General features: G+C 39.0%; 1 protein-coding gene across 3 annotated transcripts; it reads left to right on the plus strand.

Moving 5' to 3' along the window:
• The first annotated feature begins 182 nt into the window (after positions 1–182).
• On the plus strand, positions 183–21,745 carry PROSER1 (proline and serine rich 1). Of its 3 annotated transcripts, none has more exons than XM_030042766.2 (13): positions 183–838; positions 3,967–4,032; positions 4,760–4,828; positions 5,280–5,374; positions 7,242–7,335; positions 7,848–7,958; positions 8,675–8,758; positions 9,706–9,784; positions 12,065–12,160; positions 12,283–12,327; positions 14,644–16,405; positions 17,075–17,222; positions 21,412–21,745. In XM_030042766.2, the coding sequence occupies exons 1-13, from the start codon at positions 794–796 to the stop codon at positions 21,415–21,417; spliced, it is 2,700 nt and encodes an 899-aa protein (XP_029898626.1). In that variant the 5' UTR covers positions 183–793; the 3' UTR covers positions 21,418–21,745. The 3 variants fall into 3 exon arrangements, with proteins under 3 accessions (XP_029898626.1, XP_029898625.1, XP_040974533.1); XM_030042765.2 differs by lacking the exon at positions 21,412–21,745 and adding an exon at positions 18,606–20,288 and having other exon boundaries at positions 185–838; XM_041118599.1 differs by lacking the exons at positions 183–838; positions 5,280–5,374; positions 21,412–21,745 and adding an exon at positions 18,606–20,288 and having other exon boundaries at positions 4,012–4,032.
• Positions 21,746–22,577: the final 832 nt, after the last annotated feature.

Below are 22,577 nucleotides of genomic sequence, written 5' to 3' on the forward strand. Positions count from 1 at the left end.
CAGCGACGCCCCGCAGAAGCGGCCAACGTTTCGACACGACGCTCAGGAGCCGAAAGAGGGGGAGTCCGCCTCAAATTTCCGCCGTTTCCGCGCAGGCATCGTTGTTGTGGCCAGCGTGGAGCGGGGCCTTCGCCTCCGCGCTGTGATGTCACAGGAGCGCGACGGTTGAGAGGCAGGGCCGGCTGAGCGGGGCGCGCCGTCGGTGGCTCTGGGCTGCGCGCTGCGCCCTCGCTGCCCAGGCCGCCTCGGCCCGCTGCCCCTCGTTCCCCGGCGGCCCCTCGGAAGCGCCTCGGCCCCCGACGGCCGGGATCCACGGGCGGTGGCGCAGCGAGCTATGGGGCGTGGGGGCGCCCCGCAGGCGGGCGCGGGCCGGCCGGGCCTCGGCGCCGCGTGCTGAGGGGAGCGCCGCGTCGCGTCGCTGCGGGGTCGTTGCGCGGCCGCTTCGAGCGCCTCGGCTGCCGCGGCCTCTCCGACGTCTGCCCTTCGTCTTCCTTGGCCGGCGGGAGCAGCCTCGGAACGCGCAGTGAGCGGGCGCGGGTCTCCGCCGAGGCGGCGGGCAGCAGCCGGCGGTCCGCTTTTGTCTCTTGTGCTGTGTCCAGCACCGCAGAGGCGTCAGCGCCAAATTCCCGGGGGCCGAGAAGATCCAAGGCTGCCTTTCTTGTCCTGCAGCTGCTGCTTTTTTTTTTCTTTCTTTTTAATTTTTTTTTTCCTGTATGCCTAAAGACTAAGCCTTTGTCCTGGATTTTTTTTTTTTCTCCATGTTTAAATATCTGCATTGAATGAACTAATAAAGATGGATAAGAAATCATTTGAAACCGTGCTGGATGAAATTAGAAAGGTAACTTTGCATTTTGCATGTCAGTTTAACCATTTGATGGTAGAATATTCCTCTTGATGAACACACCAGGTTAGGTGTTTGCGTTCTTTAATAAGCACTTCGGGACTCAATAAAGACTAAATTTCACCTCAGTGTGAAGAACTGTAATTCTGTGTTGCTGGTGTATCCTAGTTTTTGTATGTCGGATGTAACAGTGTGAAGTTGCTGTGACATGCTTGCTCTCTTTGAGATGTTTTTATTTTCTCAGAAAACTGAGATTGAATGTCCAGACTGCTATCACTGAGCTAACAACATGTGCTTGAAGAGCCCTCATTTGAAATAAGTACTTGAATAAGTTTATCACAGCGTTTTCGTTGTCAAGGAAGATGAGGAAGAAAAGCCAAAATAGCCAAGTATCTCTCATTGGGGGGGGAGGGGCTACTGTGTTTGCTTGGCATGACTGGAAACAGAGACTTACAGTGTGAGGTATCCACCTTTTATATGATGGTTTAGGAGATGCAACACGCAAATATGACATGAGAGGGCTGATTTCAAAGCTGCACTCTGCTGTCCTTGTTCAAAACCACATCTCCCACAGCTCAGGAGTATGTGCACACCTCTCCAGGATGTAAAATCCTCGGTTTTGATGCGTGCTCTGAACTGTGTTTGTGCATATCCTGTTAAAAACTCACTGAGCAAAATACCTACTGGTTGTGGGAAGCAGAGATACAAACCTAGGCTTCCTGGTGCCTGGCAGGTCTCTTTGTTTCTTTCTGCACAGAGGCCTGCTTTTAACAGGAAAGCTAAAGGTTGGTGGTTGGGACAGTTCCCCAAATGCTGGAAGTGGAAAAAGAGATACTAAAAATCAGAACCTCTGAGATTAATAGTTCCTGTCTTGCATGGGAAGTACAAACCTGGGATGATGTATTTTGCTATAGTTAAGCAGAGTTGATACAAGTGTCAAAGTAGAACAGTTACATGTCCTGCTAAAGCTGTCTTTGTGTGAAAACGAAGGGCTTGTTTCGGATAAAATTGCCTTATGGCAGAAAAGGAATCCGTAGCATTTTTGTAATAGGTGTTTTTTGTTATGGGTTGTCTAGAAGAGGTCATTTCCTTTATTTGGACTTGGGTGTTAAAGAGTTGAGTTTCCATTCAGCTTCTCTTCAGCATGAGATGCAGTGTTGGCTGCAGTTGTAGTATTATTTTGGAACATACTGGGGTATAAAATGCTGTGCACAAAAGCCCCAGGATGAGTCTTTGTTATCACAACTGCACTTGCTAGCATTTTTGCATAAGGTCATGGTCATAAATTCTCTTTTATAAAACAGGTATGTTGCATGCTGTATGACCAGCTAAAAATGTGACAGCCCAAGATATTTCAGGGTGTGGACTTCCCTCCCAACCTAAGAATTATTATGGAAAATCTGGGGGAAAAAATCAGGGAACAACTTGCATGTGACTGCTTTCTCTGAGAATTGATGGTGGGAGGGAGTAATGTTTCAAATATTACTACTGCAGTGCGGCCCTTCAGAATACGCTCTGTGATTACTAAAGACTTTAGACAAAAGGGTTTTGACATGTGATTTTAGGCAATTATGTTTCCTGTATGCTATCTGCCTGTATTCCTGTAAACCTAACTTACTGTTGATCTAAGGATCAGTGCTGTGCTGTGTTAATAATGGCTGTATAACATTCATTTTCCAAATGCTTATTTTGTGTCTTTGTTGCTAGGTCTTTGTTTAAACTTCATTTCTAGCTCTGTGGTAGAACCTTCTTTATTATGAGATTAACAAGGCAGTTGTGTTGGTGTGTTCCATTTTCAGTCCTACAATTAGCAGGAACAATTATTTAAATGTCTTAATGTGTAGCTTAGTTCTATCTTTCCCCATATAGATTTATGATTATTAACAAAATAAAGTTTGGGGGTTTGTGTGTTTCCCCGCCCCCCACGCCCAAATATACTTAGCAGTGCTTTCTGTTTGTGCTCTTACTATAAAGTCATTCAGTTGTTGATTTAAGGAGGAAGAGACATTTGTTTTGATAAAGAAGTTGCTATATGATGTCCAGCTTTTTTCCAAAATATGTGAAGAGAAGGAAGGGAGAGCAGAAAAAATGAGCATGAAGAGAGAAGTTCTTTTTCCCCTGTGACTTCAGTGTGTCTAGTAGTGTCGGTCTCAATGAGGTACAGAAAGGAAGGCGGTTGCCTCAAACAGCATGCAAGTGGGTTTCTATGCACCTGTGCTACTCACAGTCAGGTTGCAGTGATGGAGAACTTCATGTCTGTGTGTAGGACAAGGACAAAAAAAGAAGGAATAGGGGTAGGTTTTAGGGCTGTTGAGAAGAAGATAGAAATGGGTGTGTGGGTGAAGCTGTAGGTGATTTGAGAATAAGCATGAGAGCTAGCAATAGATGGGGGCCTGGGGAACTGGGGAAGAAAGGCGTTTGCACCAATTAGGGGCAGGAATTCAGCTGTTACCTGTCTTCTTTACATCTTGTACCTGTATCAGCGAGCTGGGTATGAGGAGAGGGAGGAACCCCGTGGTTATCAACAAAACTGTCTTGCCACCAAGTCAAAAGTGGTGGCCAGTACTGCCTTAAACTCTTCTGCTTGCTTTGTTTTGTATGATTGCATATTAAGTTTTGAACTATGGGAAGGTAATGATAAGACAACATCAACATCTGGAGCAAGCTTTCTTGTATATTTAATTCTGTCTGTACAGACTTGTTATCCAGTCTCTTCATAAATTCACTGAAGTAGGATGCTTTGCCAATTGTTTTACAGGGAACATACAAAAAGGTTGTATGAATAATCAACTGTATTATCTTGTTTAACGTAAAATTGATGTAAACCTTCAAGGCAAAAGGAAGAGTGATGATGATCTCTCAGTACAGTTTTAAACAACAACAAAAAAAGCAAAATGAAATAAATAAAGAGTAATTTTTAAGAATTAATTTACATCTCTGCTTTTCATTGTTCTCTATCTAAGGAGTATACTGTTACTTAGAAATATTGCAGTGTAATTGATGCAAATGTCACTTTGTTAGTTCAGATTTTTTTAGATTAATAGATTAGTCTAGCAGATGGTTGTGCTATAATTATAATTTTTGAGGGACTAATTGTGCATCTTTTTTTTCCCTGTATCTTCTAGGCTGTATTGACTGAGTACAAATTAAAAGCTATTGAATATGTTCATGGATACTTTTCTAGTGAACAGGTAAAAGTCAACTGTCATGGGTTTAATGGGAACTATTGGTTTTGTGTATTCAGTAATGCAGAAAGACAGTGTCTCCAGTCATACTAAGGCTGATCATATTAGCTTTTCTATTTATTAACTGAGGAGATTTAATTCCTCATTATTATATCAGCATTAAACTGTTAAAAATAGTTCCAAGTTGTTTTGTTATCAAAATCATTACATTTTCATTCTTGTGTGGGAAAATTGGAGAAATTTATCATCATGGAATTCAGGATTATTTTGCATGTATTTTCTAAACTGGCATGTAGTAATAAGTATCCAACTTATTTTGATACTATGTAGATTTTTTTCCTGTTTCTTCTGGGGTTTTTTTTTGTGTACGTTTGGTGACTATGCTGTTTGAGATACTGAATGTTGATAAGCTTTTTCAGAAAGACTTAATTTCTTTTATTCTAATACTGTGGCAATTGTTGTGCATATATGCAAATATATAGAGAGGAGTAAGTATCTATTTTAAATATTTCCATAGAAAAACTTCATCTCATAACATAGAATTTGTAGGTGCCTACTTAGAAGTAAAAAGAACGTTAGATGCTGGTAGGCACTACTGTAATCAAATATCACAGACAGACACATGTTTTTTAGCAGTATACCACTGTACTCCAAAATGGAAAGATCATACTGATGCTGTTAGCATAATTTTTTAATATATATAAAAGATTAATTGAAAGCCCTTCTGTTGCAGGTTGTCGAGTTACTGAGATACTTTTCCTGGGCTGAACCACAGCTCAAGGCAATAAAGGCTTTACAACATGTAAGTTCTTGTGGCATAATCTTGTAGAGTACGTTTGCCCTCTTAATCTTATTTTAGTTATGAGATGTCTACTTTTGCAACTGATGGGTCGGTCTGCCCTTTAATCTTCAAAGTTTCCTCTTCATCTCTTTCTTTTTCAATGGTATCAAAATACGAAACGTCATACTTTTAACCAGGGTATGTTTTTGACTAAAGTATCTTTTACTTTCCTGTGTATCACAAGAATAGATGTAGCCCTTTTTAACTATTGTTAACTTTCCTAATTGCTCTGCTTTTGGCAAGAGCTTTTTGCAGTTCCTTGTTCAGCATTTAGTGTGTAGAGTCTCCTTCCCAGTGGGAGGGAGAGAATATTAAATGTTTAGTGAAATACGTGATATGAAGCACTCTGGGTTTAAAATAATTGTAGTGTGTTATTTTATATACACTTTTTTCTTTCTTGCTTACTCATCAGAAAATAGTGGCAGTTCCAGCATCAAAAATGGTTAATATTCTCAACTGCTTCACATTCAGTAAAGATAAACTTATTGCCCTGGAAATCTTAGCTTCGTAAGTATCTTTCATACTATATTTCCTTAAGTTGTATTGTTTTTACTAATGTTTCAGTATATAAGACTTAAGATACCTCTAGAAGAAAGCACTGTGGCCAATTAAGGTAAAACACGAATCCATTATTGATGGGGCTGTAAAAAGAAGAATTAGAAGTAGACATTGTGCAAAATTCTATAGTTCATCTGAGTCTTTAGCATGCTGCTATGTGCGCATAGCTGGAAAACTGCCACTTTGCCAGTATCTTTACAGTGGTCTTCACATTTTGTAGACAGTGAAGAGGGCCTTAAGCTTATTTCTGCTCACTGAAATGTAAAAGGCTTGAGACCAGGGTATTCTGGGAACTGACCCTTTTGCATTTGAAAAACCCTCTAAATATTATGTATGTAAAAATGAGTTAAGTAAATACATCTCTTAAATTGACATATTTGATTTACAGATCTAATATCTATAAAAGATGTATAGATATTCTAAATGTATGTTTATACAGAAAGTTGGGGTTTTTTTACTGAACACAGCTGCTTCAAAGGATCTACCTTTTGTGTATGTTTATATTGGAACCTTTCTGCCTGGTTCAGGGGATTTATTATATGAAGTGTTGTTCTGTTTTGGGTGGGGGGGGTTTTTTTGCATGAAGTATGTCTGCCTTGCATATGAATGCTATATATTACAGCCAGCTTGAACGTTTTGAGGCATATAAATTTATTATATAAATATCCATAAAACAAATAAGGCTGAGGATATAGACATGATCTTGCTTTTGGAGTTGAGCTTTAAGAAGCTGTGTGAATGCTCCTAATCTCTTTCAGACCAAAACAAAACAGGGTAGCCTAAAGGAAGTTGAGTGGCACATTAAACTGACCTGTTTTGCTTCTTGAAATGAGACTGGAGCTCATAGACTCTTTAGCTGCTACACTTTAGCTGCTGCGGGGGGAGGGCATGGTAACTTCTTGAGCTGTTGGGTTTCTGCAGGGCAAGAGCATAATAAGGGAGTCATAATATAGAAATCCTAACCCAAATCTGTGTACTACTTACTTTGCTAATCAAAACTAGAGAACAAAGCTGAAAGTTCATTCACATTTTAATACCATTCTTTGAGGTGTTTTTCATGTCTTTGTTCAACATTCTGCTGATTCCATTTCTGCTAATATCCTCCTTTGAGAAGTCTTCCTTTTTGGGGCTTTGTTGCATTTCCAGTAGTTTGGATGGGGCAGGTAATGTTTGACAGAAGTAAAGGTGATGTGGTCAGGGTTTTGAAATACGCAGGTAGAATTGGGCATTAGGCTCCTTGTACTTGCATGTTTTGTTGTTGGTGTGTCTAGTGTTATTTTTGGGAGAAGAGCAAGGAGAAAGGAAGGGTGCTTTATAGAACTGCGTGAGGGGTTTCACTAGCTCTGCAGAACATGGAGAGAATTGCCAGGAGTTTCACCTTTTCCATTCTGGAGTAAATAAGATGAAAATTTGTTTCTCTACCAGTCTAGCAAGAAACAGTGGCAAACTGAGTGGCTGCTGGTTTTCTGCTGTGCTGGGAATTGTATGCTAGTAGCAATTAAAGCTTTCTAATGAACTGTTGTGATGCGAATTTCATTTTGTCAATGTAGTTATTTTTGCCATAAAGTCTAGCCATCATTGTCCATTGTTGCATATTGATATTTAATTCTAATACCATGTTTCATTTACAGGCATGAAGTCCATATTTAAGCCCAGGGTTTTTACTTTAATAATAATAATATTATGATCTGAACTAATTATAGTTTTTTAATGTACTGTTGGGTACTGGCTGAACAAGTGTTGATCACTTTTCAGTACTGCATTATTTCTGATAAGCATATGGAATGGCAGTAATTATCTGTCAATGTCTTTATAGCAACATTGTTGATGCTCAGAATTATCGCCTTATTGAAGATCTGTTCAGAATTAATATGTCAGAGAAGAAAAGGTGCAGAAGAATTCTTGAACAGGTACTCAAGATACTCTAGTATCTTCGATTCTGTCAAATACAGTATTATTTCCATCCTTATGGTCATTGTGGGGTCAGGACTTACCATGAAGTCTGCTGGGAACTCCTGGTGGAAGACAAGCTGAAAGAAGCAGCTGCAAAAAGATAAGAGCTATGTAATACATGTGCAAAAAAAGGGGAAGTTTCTGTCAGGCATTAGGATCATATGGAAAAAGGGGCAAAGAATTGCAACCAATGTTGAAGGAAACAGTCTGCATTTGTTTTAGAGAACACCAAGTGCTTAACCCCAAGTTCAGTAGAAGCAGAGGTGGTCCAGGTAGAGTTATTCAGAATAAAGGGGACTTTGGCAGAACCTCACAATATTTGGACTATTTGGGAAGAAGATTTGAGACAAAGCTTTGAATTGTTCCATGTAGGTTGACTCATGCAGTCTAAATGTCATGAAATAGTAATTCATTTCTCTAAAGCATTGAATTTGATAGCAAATAATGTCCTTTCTTGATTACCTTGCAGGCTTCAAAAACGGGTTGCAAGGCTCCTCATGCTATGATATCATCCTGTGGCATGATTCCTGGCAACCCTTATCCCAAGGGCAAACCAAGCCGCATAAATGGAATTTTCCCAGTAAGCATGATTCTATGCTTTTCCTTTTCACAGCATCCTTGATTTAGGATTCATTATAGTGTAACCCAAACCAGTATTCATATACATGGAAGGAGGAGTTGAATCAAAAGCAATGTTTTGGGGTTTTTTTTTTATTACCCTATTACACATTTATAGGGAACTTGCATTATTTTTATTTGCCCATTCTTTCTGTGCTGCTTCAAGTAAAGATTACTGCATAAATAAGACATTGTTCATATAAGGAAAACATTGTAAACTTCAGCAATATTTGGTGGAATATGGAGAGGTGTAAAGAGCCTTACTGGCAGGTTGATAAGATGACCTAATATGGTCACTACAGTACTACTGCTAATCTTATTGCAGTTCTTGAACAACCATGTTAAGTATTTCATGTGAACACTTAAGGGACTGCAAAATATAAGTTACCATGTCTACAAGTCAAAATGCAGAATTCTCATTATGTCAGAAACGTGGACTGTTTAATATGCATCTCTTTACAAAAGCTCCATGTTACAAACCAAGCTATTGGAATGCTCTTACTTACCATTTTACAAGACTAGAACACAGTTTCTTTTTCCTAACAAACATTGTTAAATATCACTTCTAGAATATTAAAAAATGCAAATGTAGTTTAGAAAAAAAAAATATGGGAGAAATTCCATAGCAAGATTTACTTCTAAATTAATACTTAATAGTTTAATTTTATTTTGTTTCAGGGAACCCCTATCAAAAAGGACACAGAAGAATGTACTAATGAAGGAAAGGGAATAGCAGCCCGTATACTTGGACCATCCAAACCAGTATGTCTAATGAATGAATAAATAAATGAAACTTTTAAGAAAAAAAAATTCAACCACCAGCCAATTCAATAAGGCTTTGATATAAAATGCTGTTATGTTGCAAGAAGACTGTAGAGCAGCAATTTAAACAAAGCTAAACTTCTATAATGAAGATAATATGACCTAGTATTTTTTTATTTAACTTGAAAAGAAGCTGTAGTTTATATCTGTGGAGGATAGGATTCTCTAGTGGATACAATGTGTGTGCATTGGAAGGCATAATTTAAATTAAAGTAGCAGAAGAGAAAACTAAAAGCATTTTTAGTAGTCCATCATGAGATAGTGGAAGTTTCAGATACCAATATATACAATTTTTTATTACAGTCTCTGAGGGTTTCACACATGAACATAAGAACATCTTGGAAATTTGAATTACAGCAGTGCCTTAGAAGGAGGTTCTTGTTTCTTAACAAAACAGCTGATCTGTATTTCAAAGTTTTTAAGCATGTGGGACAAACTTTCAATGAACCTGATACTGCTTTGAAGTATTGTCCAAATGTTTTATTTTCGCTTTTATTATGAGATGTTTCCCACTAAGCTGTATTATTTTAAAGGGACAGGCACCTTCATAAGTATTTGTTAGTTTTAAATTTGTTAAATCTTTAAAATGAGAAGTCAGTCCAAGACTGCAGAGTGTGAAGACTACAAGGCAGAAAGGAGTTCCCTTTCCCACCTGTGTTCAGTATTACATTACAATCTAAAGGTATACTAGTTACGTTTGTTTCATTCTTTCCAGAAAGAGTGAAATATTTGCAGTTACTATGGGTATTATGAAGAAATTTGATATCAAATATTTTTCCCGTGAAGTACAGCTGTCTGTAGTACTATCTGAATGTTAGTTTTTTGTCTGAGAAACATTAGGTAATGCTTTCACTATTGCTTCTTCTGTTTGTTTTTTGTTTATGTAGGCTCCATCAACCTACAATCCACACAAACCAGTTCCATACCCCATCCCACCATGTCGGCCACATGCAACTATTGCACCAAGTAAGGCTTCTATGTGTTTTAGCTTGATGCTATTGTTTCACGCATTTGCTTTTTAAGTAATAAGTGTCAAGTGTCAGTTTCTCTGACCATGGTCATATCTGAAATTGGCTTGTGCTCCTAGGTACTGGTTTCTACCTCTTCCTGTCATGACTGCAGAGTTGATAAGAAGAGGAATATATTGTCTTCTTTTTCTAACATTGACATCATAAGGAAAATTCACAATTCTGTCCTGATGACAAAGTATTTCATTTATGGGAGGCATTGTGCATGTTAGACAAGACTAGGGCTCTGTCTTTGTCGTAATGTTTGACCAAGGTTTGGGCTTTGGCTTGACAAGTCTGTTGACTTGTTGCTGTTGTACCAAACTTAGGATATGGTCAGGCACAGCCCTGAATTGGGTGGAAATATGTAGGAACTTGCTTAAGGATGGTAATCTGTTTCTCAGTTGAAGGGGTAATCTGTTTCTCAGTTGCCTTCAGTTTTACTTTCTCTATATCACAATGGAGAGAAAACAGTTTCCCAAAAGAAAAGTTTAGGCATGTAGATTTCAGTCTCAGAAGGGACATAATGATTGCCTTTTCCTGTGTTTGGTCTGACTATTACTAGCCTTGTGCCTTAGGTAAGGTTGAGTCTTTCTTCATAAACTCCTCTCTCTTTGCTTTGCTGCATCAGTTGTTTGATTCCAGACTTTTTTGGAAAGGAGCAAGGCAATTGCCATTTCTTTGGAAGAAGAGGTTAGAGTACTTACGTAGTCAGACTCTGGTCTTTTTGAGCAGCAGCTGAAACCTCTTCCTGATCTTGCAATTCTGTACTGCAAAGCAAGGAGTGCTCTGGTAAGGAAGCTTGCTTTTCACTGATGTTAGCGATTTCAGGGAGTTTTTAAGGTATTTGATAAGAAAGTATGGTAGAGCTCTTAGCATATGTGTTGAAGGGTGAGTCATCTAACTAATGATGTCTGCAAGTCTCTTTATAGTCAGTTTGGAAAAATGAGCACTACTAGTGGCTAAAGTAAGTCTGATGATTTGTGCTCTAGAAATGACTTGCTCCCCAGAAAGTGTACAGGAAGCTTGCAGACTAGCTCAAATTTGTATCAAATAAATCCTATCCAAAGTAAGTTACAGCACAAAATTTGGCCTGTGACTGGATGTGAGTATTAGTACATTTTAGGATATGAAATGGCTTTTGAGGTTTCAGGGCCTTATTAGGATGCAGCGTGGTTTTTAAAAAAAACTCTTGCAACTGATGATATGTTTATATATATATATATAAATGTATTTAATGAAATTGCAGATGCTGACCTGAAACTATTGAATGTGATTGTTTTCAAGCAACTGTCAGAGTGATGTTTTGTTTTCTGCCTCTGAAATGTATTGGTTTAACATTTCCTTCCTGGGTGATGCAATGATTGTTAGTTGCTTTTCTGATTTTCAGCCAAGAGTTGTCATGCAAGGAATCTTAACATTAGTAGAACTATTATGAAAGTGTGAAATCAGAAAGGAGTTGTGTGTGACAAATTACTGCATTTGTTCAAGTGCTACCTTTTCCCATGAAGTGTAAGTTCTTATGCTCTTAAAATACTCATTTAGGACCACTGTGAAGTGTATTTAAGTTCCTGTGATTTAAATTCTGATGTTCTTCATCAGAACTGTATACCACAGCAATACAACAGTTTGAGTTGCTCCAAAGAATAAGGGAGGAAAAAAGGTATTTTATTAAAATGTCAAGTACGGTAGGTATTTTATATTAAAATAATTTGCTAACCCACTTGAATTTCTTAACATTTAAAGATATATTGAAGAATGATAGACTAAATATTTGAGATGGGACATTTTTCTCTGAATTTTCTGACTAGTGTTGGAGGCATGGTCATGGTCATTGATGTATGTTTGGCTCATTTGTTTGTCAAGGTTTTAATGTTAAAGGAAGAGTAGCAACTGCCTTTAAGTTAGGAATAGAAAAAGAACAAATGATGTTGCAGACACTCTGAATCACTCCTCCCCTTTGAGTTTTTCAGGCAAAATGGAACTGAAAGCAATTGAAACCTGGCTGAAAAAGCTTTTCAAGAGAACTGCCATTACTAAAATTTGGATCACAATGCATGTCATTCAGGCAGACATTGGCAAAAGCCAGCATCCAGCCTGAATGATTAACTGGTCTGGCTTTTTGGTGAAGGAATGTCTTACAATCTTGAAAATGTTCTTTTAAAGGAAGACACTTACTGGTTCATTTAGATATGGGTTCTTCTGACAACTGATATGTGTATTGCGTTTGTTCTTTTAGGTGCTTACAACAATGCTGGCTTAGTTCCAATGGCTAATGTCATAGCTCCAGGCTTACCAGCTCCTCCACCATACGCTGCTAATCAAGTGGTTTCAGGTAAAACATGCATACCTTTAAAAAATGCTGATGGTATTTTTTCTAATTCATTGTTGTGAATGGATCAGTCACTGCTGGAGTTTCATTTGGTTTTAAATAACAAGCTGTTGTTCTCTGTTTAGAAAATGAGGACCTTTCCAGCCAGGCAAAACCTTCCCAAAATCAAGGTAAATTGCAAATCCACAGGGAGATTTTTGGGTTGATTGTATCTTTGTTATTTGTTCAGAAAATGTAAACAACTTATTTGTTTAGTGGGATTTTCATAAGCCTCTCAAGTATTTAACTACTGTTGGAATAGGATCCCTTGAGAGTTGAGAAAAAAATAATCTCAGACATTTGGCACTTAGAAGTTGAAACATTAAAATTCAGCCTTTTGTGTCAGCTCATTAAAGTTTTATATTCTTCAGCATATAAGTATGGGAGAAATGCAAAAAACTAAATCAAAATATGCTTTGCAATGTAGGGCACTGAAACACTCAGTAATATCTTTGCAGTTGTTAAAACTCTGGACATCTATTAAAAAACTCTTTCACATTTTAATTTCATATATTAGTTGCAATGGGAAGCTAGGAATACAAGAGAGATTCTTTACTTATAGTTTGTTGAAATCCATGTGTAGAATGTCTTATCCCTGACTGTTAACATCCAACAATGTCTACCTGCACTTTTGTGTTACCCTTTAAAATCCAATTCTTTTTGCAGAAGAGAGAGTTGTGCGTTGTGGGTTGTTTTTTTTGGTTTTGTGTCTCTATTTGTCTGGTACTTTGTACGCTTTGTACACTTAGTACAAATCATAATAAATCCCATTATGAACTACTTACACAAAGGCTTTGATAATACTTTGTTAGGTTTGACAAATAGAAATTGAGAATCTACTGACTATTGAGTCAGGCATATTAACAAACACCCAAAATAGATAAAATGACCATGATAAGTTTAGCTCCTGTAAATATTTCTAGGGAAAAAAAAGAAAAAAGTTACGTTTTGTCTTGTCTTTTCTCCTTTATGCCCAGGGATGGTTCTACAGAAATGTTGCTGTTTCAAATAATCACTTTATTCATATATACCCCTTCAAGTGTGCATGTATTTACAAGGTAGTTTATACAGCTAAATGAATACAGTGTAAGGAATAAAATCTTCTCTTAGGAGGAGATATTCAGTAACAGCTCTGGGTTCTATTGCAGCTGTTTTTCGCTGGTAATTATCTTGGCTGTCAGGATTAACAACAGTGATCTTTAGGAGAGTCTTCAGCTTGGAAACAGGATGAGGAAAGAACACAATCCAGAGCTGAGCAATCTTGGACTAGGTTTTTGGAAAAGAATATGTAAAAAGAAATAGTTTGTTTGCAAACCTGCTGGTTTTAGAGTTTCAAGATACATAAAACAGGTGTTTGTCATATCAACTTAGGTCCAAGATGTTAACAATTCCAGTTTTGGGTTTGTGTGCGTATATGTAGAATTTGGGCAAGAGAGAAAGCTAAGTTGTTACAGACTTATGGGTGATGAGTTTGACTGTTTGGATCAGTGATTTGCTTACAGCTGAACAGATCATTTTAAAAGTAAAATAAAGCATGAGTGTTGTTTGAGAGGAATGATTAATACATTCATATTCCACAGGAAACTAGATAGAGGCGTATCAAGGCTCTTGACATGCCAGTGTTCATAAATGCAGCTTCTTTCCATCAACCTCCACATCCCCATTTGCCGTGTGCCTGCCTGTTTTCCTCCACCTTGACTGATGTGTCTTTGACCTACTTTGTAAGGTTGATAGAAGCTGATATTCCTAGTGGCAGGTGCTTGCCTCAATTATAGACACCTGACTAAAGACTTACAGAAATACTTGTTGATAAAGTCAAGTGCCAACGTTAGTTTAATACTGTAGTGTGATACATGAATTTAAAAGTGTACCTTCTTAGAATCAAAATCTGAAGGAAACACAATGAAGAGAATGACCTGATTTTGAAGGAAAGAAAAATACCAGCACCTGAAATCAGCTTTCTTCAGTTGTTGACTAAACTTCTCTGAAATCATGATACATTGAATTAACTGGTTCTCTGACCTTCAGTGAGAGTGGATGCAGAGGAGCCCAGGTGATCTGATGCTGATGGAATATTAGATCTGGTTTGGGTACTGCCAGGTGTTAGGGACCAGAGGGAGGGAGTTTACATGTATCGCTTAAGACATTCTTACGGAGTGTATTTGAGTATCTAACTGTCTTGCATGAGATCATGAAGAGGTAGCAGATGTCACAAAGTGTTTTAAAGAGGAGTGGTAGCCTACATGATGTACAACTTATGTGATGTGTTTCTACGTACCTTTTTGTTTTGTTTTCATAGGCTCCAGTGTTCATTGTTTATATACAGACATTGTATGTTAGCTATTGCCTGTGTATCGTATTTTGAAATGCTGTATAAAATGTGTTTGTGTTGATTTCAAACATTTTGGACAGTTTCAAGTATTCTTACCAGTTTTGTTTCTTTGCAGCTTTTTCTGCACAAGCGAATCAGCTCTTTACTCCTCATGGTTCTAATCCTTCAACACCTGCTGCTACTCCAGTCCCTACCCCATCACCTGTCAAGGCAATAAGCCATCCATTAGCACCTGCAACTCCACTCGTCTCTGGGATGAACATGTCTACCCCTGTCCTTCCTGTTTTCCCAGGACAGGTCTCCTCTTCCATCCATACATCTCAGCCATCCACCCCAACCCCTACTGTCATCAAATCTCTTTCATTGCCTGGTGTTCCTGTCACATCTGTTCACAATGCAACCTCTACTCCTGTCCCTGCGGTTTTTTCTGGGCTGGCTTCTATACCCACTGCTACGCCAGCTCCACAAGGTTCTTCCACACCGTGCGCCACACCTGTGCCTAGTGAAGCTTTCGCATCTGCTACTGCACCATTTGCTGGCCTCCCATTTTCTGCAACCTCTTCAATTGCTTCCGCTAATAATCCCGCTCCATTGTCATCAGTTTTTGCTGGCCTCCCTTTGTCCTTGCCGCCCAATGCCCAAGGGATTTCTAGTCCTGTTCCATCTACAATTGCTAATTCTCCTGCCACTTCCATTCCTGGTTCACTTAGCTTGCCTAACCCAATTTTGTCTGTCTTAAAGGGATTTCTGACATCAAATGACACCTCGTTAATCAATTCATCTGCTTTACCTTCTGCTATGACAAGTGAGCTTGTGTCTCTATCTTCTCTTGCTAATCAAAACTCTGACCCTCCCACTTCCTCTGTCAACAAATGTTACACTCCATCAGCCACCCCCACCCCGCAGCGTTCCTCCACACCTGGGCTGGCCATTTTCCCAGGTCTTCCATCCCCATCTGTAGCCAATTCTAGTTCCACTCCTCCAACATTGCCTGCACAGTCACCTTTAACCACTTCACCGTCAATCATGCCAGTCAACTGTGGCTCATCAGCCTCCCTCTTGCATGGCACAAGCCCTACTAACCCTGATCAGCAGCTCTCGTCAGCCCCAGCTGCCACAAGTATCCCAGTTCTGGTCAAAACAGAACCCATGAGTCCTACCCTCTCGGCCTTCAAAGGTCCTTCTCATTCAGCTGGCCCTTCTCATGGTGCTATAGGACTGTCAGCACTTGGGCGTGCATACACCTCAGCAGCTTCAGTGCCAGTCAGTTTACCCAGTTCCCTGAACCCAGCGCTATCAGGTCTCTCCTCTTTGAGTGGTCCTCTAAACAATTCCAGTTCTCTGGCTTCCATGTCCCTTGCCCCACATGGCTCCTCTGCTCCCATTGCCCCTGTGTTCAATGGCCTTCCTCCTTTTACATCTCTAACCAGTAACTTTGCTTTTACTGGTAATCCAGCACTTACACCACCTGTCACTCTCCCAGGGTCTTTGTTAGCTAATCCGTCTACAACTGCTTCAGCTGTGTCTGCCCCTCATGTGAGTTCCACTGCCGCCGTACTCTCAGGACTCGCCGCCTCAGCAACAGTCTCTGCTCCACCCTTCTCGCTTAACTTGTCCAGTGCCGTCCCTTCCCTTTTTTCTGTTGCCCAGGGACCTCTGGGATCATCAAACCCATCCTTCCCTGGTTTTCCTGTCTCTAACACACCCTCTGTCACTCCTGCTCTCCCTTCTTTCCCTGGCCTCCAGGCATCTTCTGCAGTAGCAGCAGTTGCACCATTGCCGGCAGCTGCCACAGCCCCATCTCCGGCTCCGGTCCTGCCAGGGTTTGCCTCGGCCTTTAGCTCAAACTTCAACTCTGCACTTGTTGCACAGGCTGGGTATGTTTCTGTTTCTGAAGGAGATCAGAACCATTTCTTTTTCTCTTGAGGAAAACACTGATTTTACTTTAGGTGTAGACATTATTTTCACTCATAGTTAGAAATTACAGTTAATTTTTAAAGTTAGTTCACCAGGAAATTTCCACCTGTCTTTAGAAACTGATAGAGTAGTTACTAAATAGGTTGTCCTCAGTAGTCCCCGTTATGACGGTCTAGTCTAATCCAGTGAGGTGCTGAGTGATCTTATTTCCCAGACGAGGATACTTGGCACCTCCTAGGCTTTTACAAGAATGCATTCCACGTGGGCATCCATTGACACATCCAGGTAATAGCAGACAATATCTTAGATGTTCCTATGTTTTAAGGAAGTACTCAGCATTAACTTTTGTCTGTAAATTTTTTTGTGTGTGCAAACTGTAGGCACAGCTGAGGTACAAAAATTTCCAAGTTCCTTTCTTAGGTGTGCTCCAGACGGTCTTGGTTTGTGTGTGCATGAATAATTTGTAGGTGGGTAGAGACTGGGCTTCTGTTTGGAAATTCTGGCCTTTATGAGGTTTAGAAAAAGAGGTGCTTTTCTAATTTATATAGACATAAGCTTATAGAGAGAGAAACAGGATAAAACATTATGCAGATGTTCCTAATAACAGCCGCATCTTGATGTTCTTTCAGCTTGACTTCTGGACTACAGACACCGGGAAATGCAGTTTTTCCTGGTCTTTTATCTCTCCCTGGTATCCCTGGCTTTCCCCAAAGTGCCGCACAATCTTCCTTGCAGGAATTGCAGCATAGTGCGGCTGCACAGTCAGCACTACTACAGGTAACATGCCTATTTGTTAATACTGTTTCGCTTCCAGTAATTGTTTGCGCATGTACTTGCGTGTTAACTTCTCAGGATTAGTTTAAGTCAGTAAGTGATTAAAACCCCTAACCTAAGTGATTAAAACCCCTAACCTGTTTGAGAACTGATTACAAGGATGATCAGTTGTAAGAAGAACAACTTATTAACTTCTTACTCAAGGCCAATGTACGATGCTTCTGGATGTTACGAATGTGATTAAACCTGTTTTGAAAACTCTTTGTAAAATGGGGAGGAGTGAAAGAAAAGACATGCAAGTGAAATTTTTGCTAGGTATGTGTTAAATCTAATGAGCTGACCATATAGGTTGCAAAATTTGTGTTCAGTTCCAGTCTGACATTTTAACACTTAAAGTTTTCTGTGGAAAACCACTTTGTTGTGAGTTATGTGTCTCTACACACGCAATCAGATTGTCTTGAATTTGTGTCTGTTGTGGTTGTGCCTTTCTCTTGATAGTTGCCACAAATGCAATTGTTGTAATATAAGCTTGAGGTGGCTTTAGGTAATGTGTAGTTTCATCATCTCTCTTGTCCATGAAACAACTTGTTTCAGTCATCAACCTATATAAGTTAACTGAAACTATCATCAGAGTTTGTATTTAGATGTTTAGTTTGCCTTTTGTTAAAAACGGTCTGGTCTCTGTACAGATTGAGGATTCTGATAGGAAATTTGTCCTCTACAGAATACTAGAAGAGGCAGTTGAGTGTCTTGAATTAATGTTTTCTCTCTTCTGTGACACATCAGTTTTTGAAATGGAGCATGTGTCTGAGTACTGTTCAATATGCAGAATATCATCAGCTATCTTTTGAATATCAGGGGAAATAGATCGAAGAAGCAAATTACTTAATCTAGGCAGTACTGCTTTTGCAAGTCGAGTGTTTATTTATTCTGTAGAAATCTGTGTGCGCAGATTGCATTGAGGAAACGTCAGTTTTCTTGTTTACAAGTTCCAGTCACTAAAACTAACACTTAGCTACTTGAGCAATGGAGATGAAGTACGTTCAAAGTCAGTGAAATACTACAGCTCCTGATTAAGCTATATCTTCCAAATGAGCTGTGGCTTACTCCACTGGAAAGTAAATGCCAGTAACGCTGCTTTATTTTTCCTCTTAATCCAACTGCTTTCCTCATTCTCTGGTATTTCAGAGCAGTAGTTGCACTACAGTTTAACATCTGCATATAGGTGCATTGTTCATCTCTGTTATTTGCATACTTCAGATCATACTTTGTTTGTTTTAGCCTGAGTAGGACTGGTATTGTGCCTGAAATTTTTCTTGATTTAGATTTTTGTTTGTTCCTTTGTTTTCATCAGTGCTGTTTCCTAACTTCTTCTCTTCCTTGAAGGCACATTCTGCTTCTGCTCTGGAGAACTATACAGCTCAGCCTGAAGGTTTTGCTAACTATCCGTCAACACCAGGAACACCATTTTCATTGCAGACCAGTCTGCCCCAGAGTGGATGGCAATAAATACCAGACATTTTTAAAGACTGCAGTGGTTGCTTGACAGAGCCTGATCCTATTCACTTTGAAGGCTGTCTCTGCGTTAGTGGGAGCATGGTCTGAATTGGGGAAAGAGGGGGAAAACATGAGGGTAAAAAGATTCCAGGAGGCTGTGTCAGATGTCAAACCTGATTTGTGATTGCATTTAATTGATTCAGGGTCTGATCCTGTGAATTGCTGAGCATTCTTGACTCTCCTTTTAGCTTATGAGTTGAATGTTTGGTGTCTTACGCGATCAGTAACATTCAAACATGTTTATGTAAATAGAACAACTGGCTGTCAAACTAAACAGGGAGAACAAATATACTTAATAGTGTGCATAAGCACCTATCCTTCTGTTATGTTTTATGGTATATGTGGTTAATATAGAATGAGATCTAGACTGAAACTAGATACTTAAAGCTGTAGACGATCTTTCGTCTACATGCACACTTCTTGTGTGTGCATAGATCAAGGTCAGTTTATGGTTCTTCAGATCTTTTCTTCGTATGTGTGAGGATCTCCTGTTAGCATCAGCAGTATGTTAAGGGAGGCTAGATCAGAGGGTGTGGGGGGTTTCTTATGCTCTGAAATATTGTCATGGGCTTGCTGCTGAATTGAGTACTCCTTTGTCTGAATCTGAATGGGAGAGCTAGGAAATAATGCTGTACTGTATTTGGGTAGAAGTGGATTGTGTTTTACTGGAGTATGGTTTAGCTAGCTGAGAGTATGTCTTTCCAAAGTACATAAAAGCATTTTGATTTGCCTCTAAGATGATGTTCCATAACATTCTCCCTGCCCCTACACCTCTCTGTGAATGAAATAATTGTACTGCGGATAGGCTGCCTATCCGGCACTTTTGACTGCAGACTTTTGTGAATGTTTACAGACATGGCTCAAGTTCTTCTTTCCCTTATACTCATAAACTCACTGGTTCTCTATATGCTTTTCGGCTATAAACCACAATGTGATGGTGCTTATGTTATCCTGTGAATATAAGTGGGAGCAGAATTTGGACCATGGATTTTTTTAGTATTTTTCCTTGGAAAACATACATGATTTTGAAGGCCTATAGCTAAATTAACTGTATTGGTTAGGAAGGGTTATGACGCAGCATAGAGAAAGGTCTTGCTTTGTTAGTGAAATTCAGTTATGCACTCTTCTAATAATGTTAGAACCTGTGGCAATGTGTAACACATCATTGAATATCATCTATTTAAGACAAACTCTTGATGATGTCCTAGAGGCAATAGAGATGAATGGTATTCAATCCTGTGATTAAATGAAAACGTAGAGGATACTATACTGTAGAAAAGCTCTGCACCTAGAGTTTTACTTTTTTAAAGATGAATTCTGCTGGGAGATGTTGCTAATGTATTTTCTTTCAAGATGTGAACAAAGTTTTTTAGAACATTAACAGAAATTCCTGTATTGGTTTTTAACACAACTTTTTTAAATAAAAGGTTTACAGTCATGGCAAAAAGGCTTTGCTGACTATTTACATATTTGCCTAAAATACAGATGAATAAACTTGTTTTTACTAAGACACTTCCTAATGTTTGATCTTGATTATGCTGTTTCTTTATGATGCAGAATTATATACTGAATTATAAAACTGGTTTCCTGAAGAGTGGCAATAGAATTATCCTATGAAGTGTTTAGATAAAAAATTTAAATAGTGTCCTCAGTACTTTGTCAGCAATTGGGTAGTCTTGCATTTTAATAATGAAATTTACATATTACTTTAAATCTAAAGATAAAAACATTACACTTTTACATTTTTTAATTTTATGAAACCTGTTGAATTCTAATGATTCTCCACTCTGAACTGCTTTTAAAATCAGTGCCTTGTATCTTGACTCAAGAAATCTGTGGAAAAAATCTCTACCATCTTTCATTATACTTTCCTTCTCATTCCTTTCATGACTTGTTCTTTGTAGATTTGTAAATCAGTTGGAGAAGGAGAAAATAAAAATACAGGTATCTTCTCAAGAGCAAATTGGCTTTTGTCCCATAGATGTGAATGTAAAGTAGTTCAAAGTCAGTAAGCATTTTGTAACCTTACTGAGTTTGATCTCTGATTTGAGTCCTAGTTTCCCCATCAAGCAATCAAAGTTTAAACTGATTCACATTACTGTGTAGTCAAAAGCAAGTACCAGACATCAGCTGTTCTTCAGTGTTTTATCAAAAAATAATTAGTTTGTTTCTGAAAACTTATGTTGAATGGTCATGGGGTGTAGGTTGTTGTTTTTTTCTGTCTGAACATCAGACAACTCAAAGATACCTAAGAGACTGTGAAGCCCTGTTTCTCCAAATGAAAACAGATGAGAAGTAGTGAATATCCACTGTATTAAATGGTATTCTCCTGAAACAATGTACTTGTTAAGTGGTGTCCCGCTGCTTTACGTTTACCCAGAAGAGTATTTCATGCACAGCTGGTGTAGTTTTACATAGAAGCTCATCATCAGTGTTAGACAAGGGAACAAATAGGCTAAGAAGCATTAAACTGTCAAGTTTTTTTGTCTAGAATGGACTCTCTTGTTCTTGCCGAATCATGTTGAGCAGGATTTTGTAAATTGAACTTTCCAGTGGTTAGGATTAAGGTAAGTTTCAATTTCTTAGATATTTCTCCTGATGTAAAATTGGGTTTTATTAATGTTTTTCTCTTCAGGAATAAAGTCTGTGTTCTGCATTGCAGCAAACTCCTGTGACCCAGCATTGGAATTTCTGAAGGGGGTGATTTATCCTGAGCTCTTTCATGCTTACTTGAGCAGCTTTTTTAAAAAGTCAAGTAAACGTCTGCTCGTGAGGCAAACCATGCCAGATCTTACACTCAGCCTGTGCTGGGAAAAGGCTGTTGCTGTATGACTTAATTCTGGACTAACTATGATTTTTTCATTGTTCAAGTTGCCTATTACTGCTATATTTCAGCTATGTTGATGGACTGCAAAGATAAGGTGTAGTGAAATGTTCTTTGAAATAAAATCTTTATTTGGAACAACTAAGAACATACTGGGATCGTGTTTGCAAATACAGATTTCAATTATTTCTTTCAAGTGCTTTTCATTGCAGCTGTAGTGAATATGAGAGAAACAGAGCAATTTTCTGTCCTCCTCTTCCTCTGATTTGCAAGTCAGTGTTGTGAGTTTGGCTGGGCCTGGAAGGAAACTTGCCAGGGTATGAATGTTCTTATGTTCTTGCAGATTGCCTTCCTTTCTGGATTGAGGTGGGAGCAATCCCATTGATTGACTGTCTTTCGTATTTACTCATGCTCTAGCGAAGTGTAGCCAAAGGGATGCCTCCTGTCATCTCCCCATCTTCAGCTATTGAAAGCTGATGCCATTTTCACGAGAAGGAGAATGAAAATGGGGATGTTCCTACAAGCAACAGGATGGTACTGTTGATCTTCTCTATGTCCTGTCCCTACTTCTAAATTTTGATCTGGGGGAAAGGAGTGATGAGCCTGAAGCAAATAGGCTAGTGTCTAGGCGGAATTCACGGCCAGGAAAAGACTAGACTGAGAAATCTTTAGGGAGTGGCCAAAGCCCAGTGCATGGGAAGGAAAGTATTATGGGCCTAAAAAGGTCAGAAAAAGACAAACTGAAACCTACAGCTTTGTTATATGCAAATCTCATGTGAGGACTGCCTGATGACTTTTTTGATACCTTTGGAATTGGCACTCTTCAGAAATGGCTGTGTGTAAGAATTCCCGTTCTGGTTTTAACAAACTTTGAAGTGGGTGCTTGGTCTGTAGGATTAAGTCTCTGCAATTGGATGATGAGATAAGTGGGAGCAACTGGACACTTCAGGGAAATTGTAAAGGACTAGTGCCATTTG

This window comes from Aquila chrysaetos, chromosome 19 (assembly GCF_900496995.4).
Source record: "Aquila chrysaetos chrysaetos chromosome 19, bAquChr1.4, whole genome shotgun sequence".
In the NCBI taxonomy this organism is placed as follows: Eukaryota; Metazoa; Chordata; class Aves; order Accipitriformes; family Accipitridae; genus Aquila; species Aquila chrysaetos.

Excerpts from the sequence above, each read along its gene's own strand:
- PROSER1 (XM_030042765.2), top strand. The coding sequence starts at position 794 with ATGGATAAGAAATCATTTGAAACCGTGCTGGATGAAATTAGAAAG. Across the intron at positions 8,759-9,705 it reads TACTTGGACCATCCAAACCA|GCTCCATCAACCTACAATCC; the intron begins GTATGTCTAATG and ends TTGTTTATGTAG. Across the intron at positions 9,785-12,064 it reads ACATGCAACTATTGCACCAA|GTGCTTACAACAATGCTGGC; the intron begins GTAAGGCTTCTA and ends TTGTTCTTTTAG.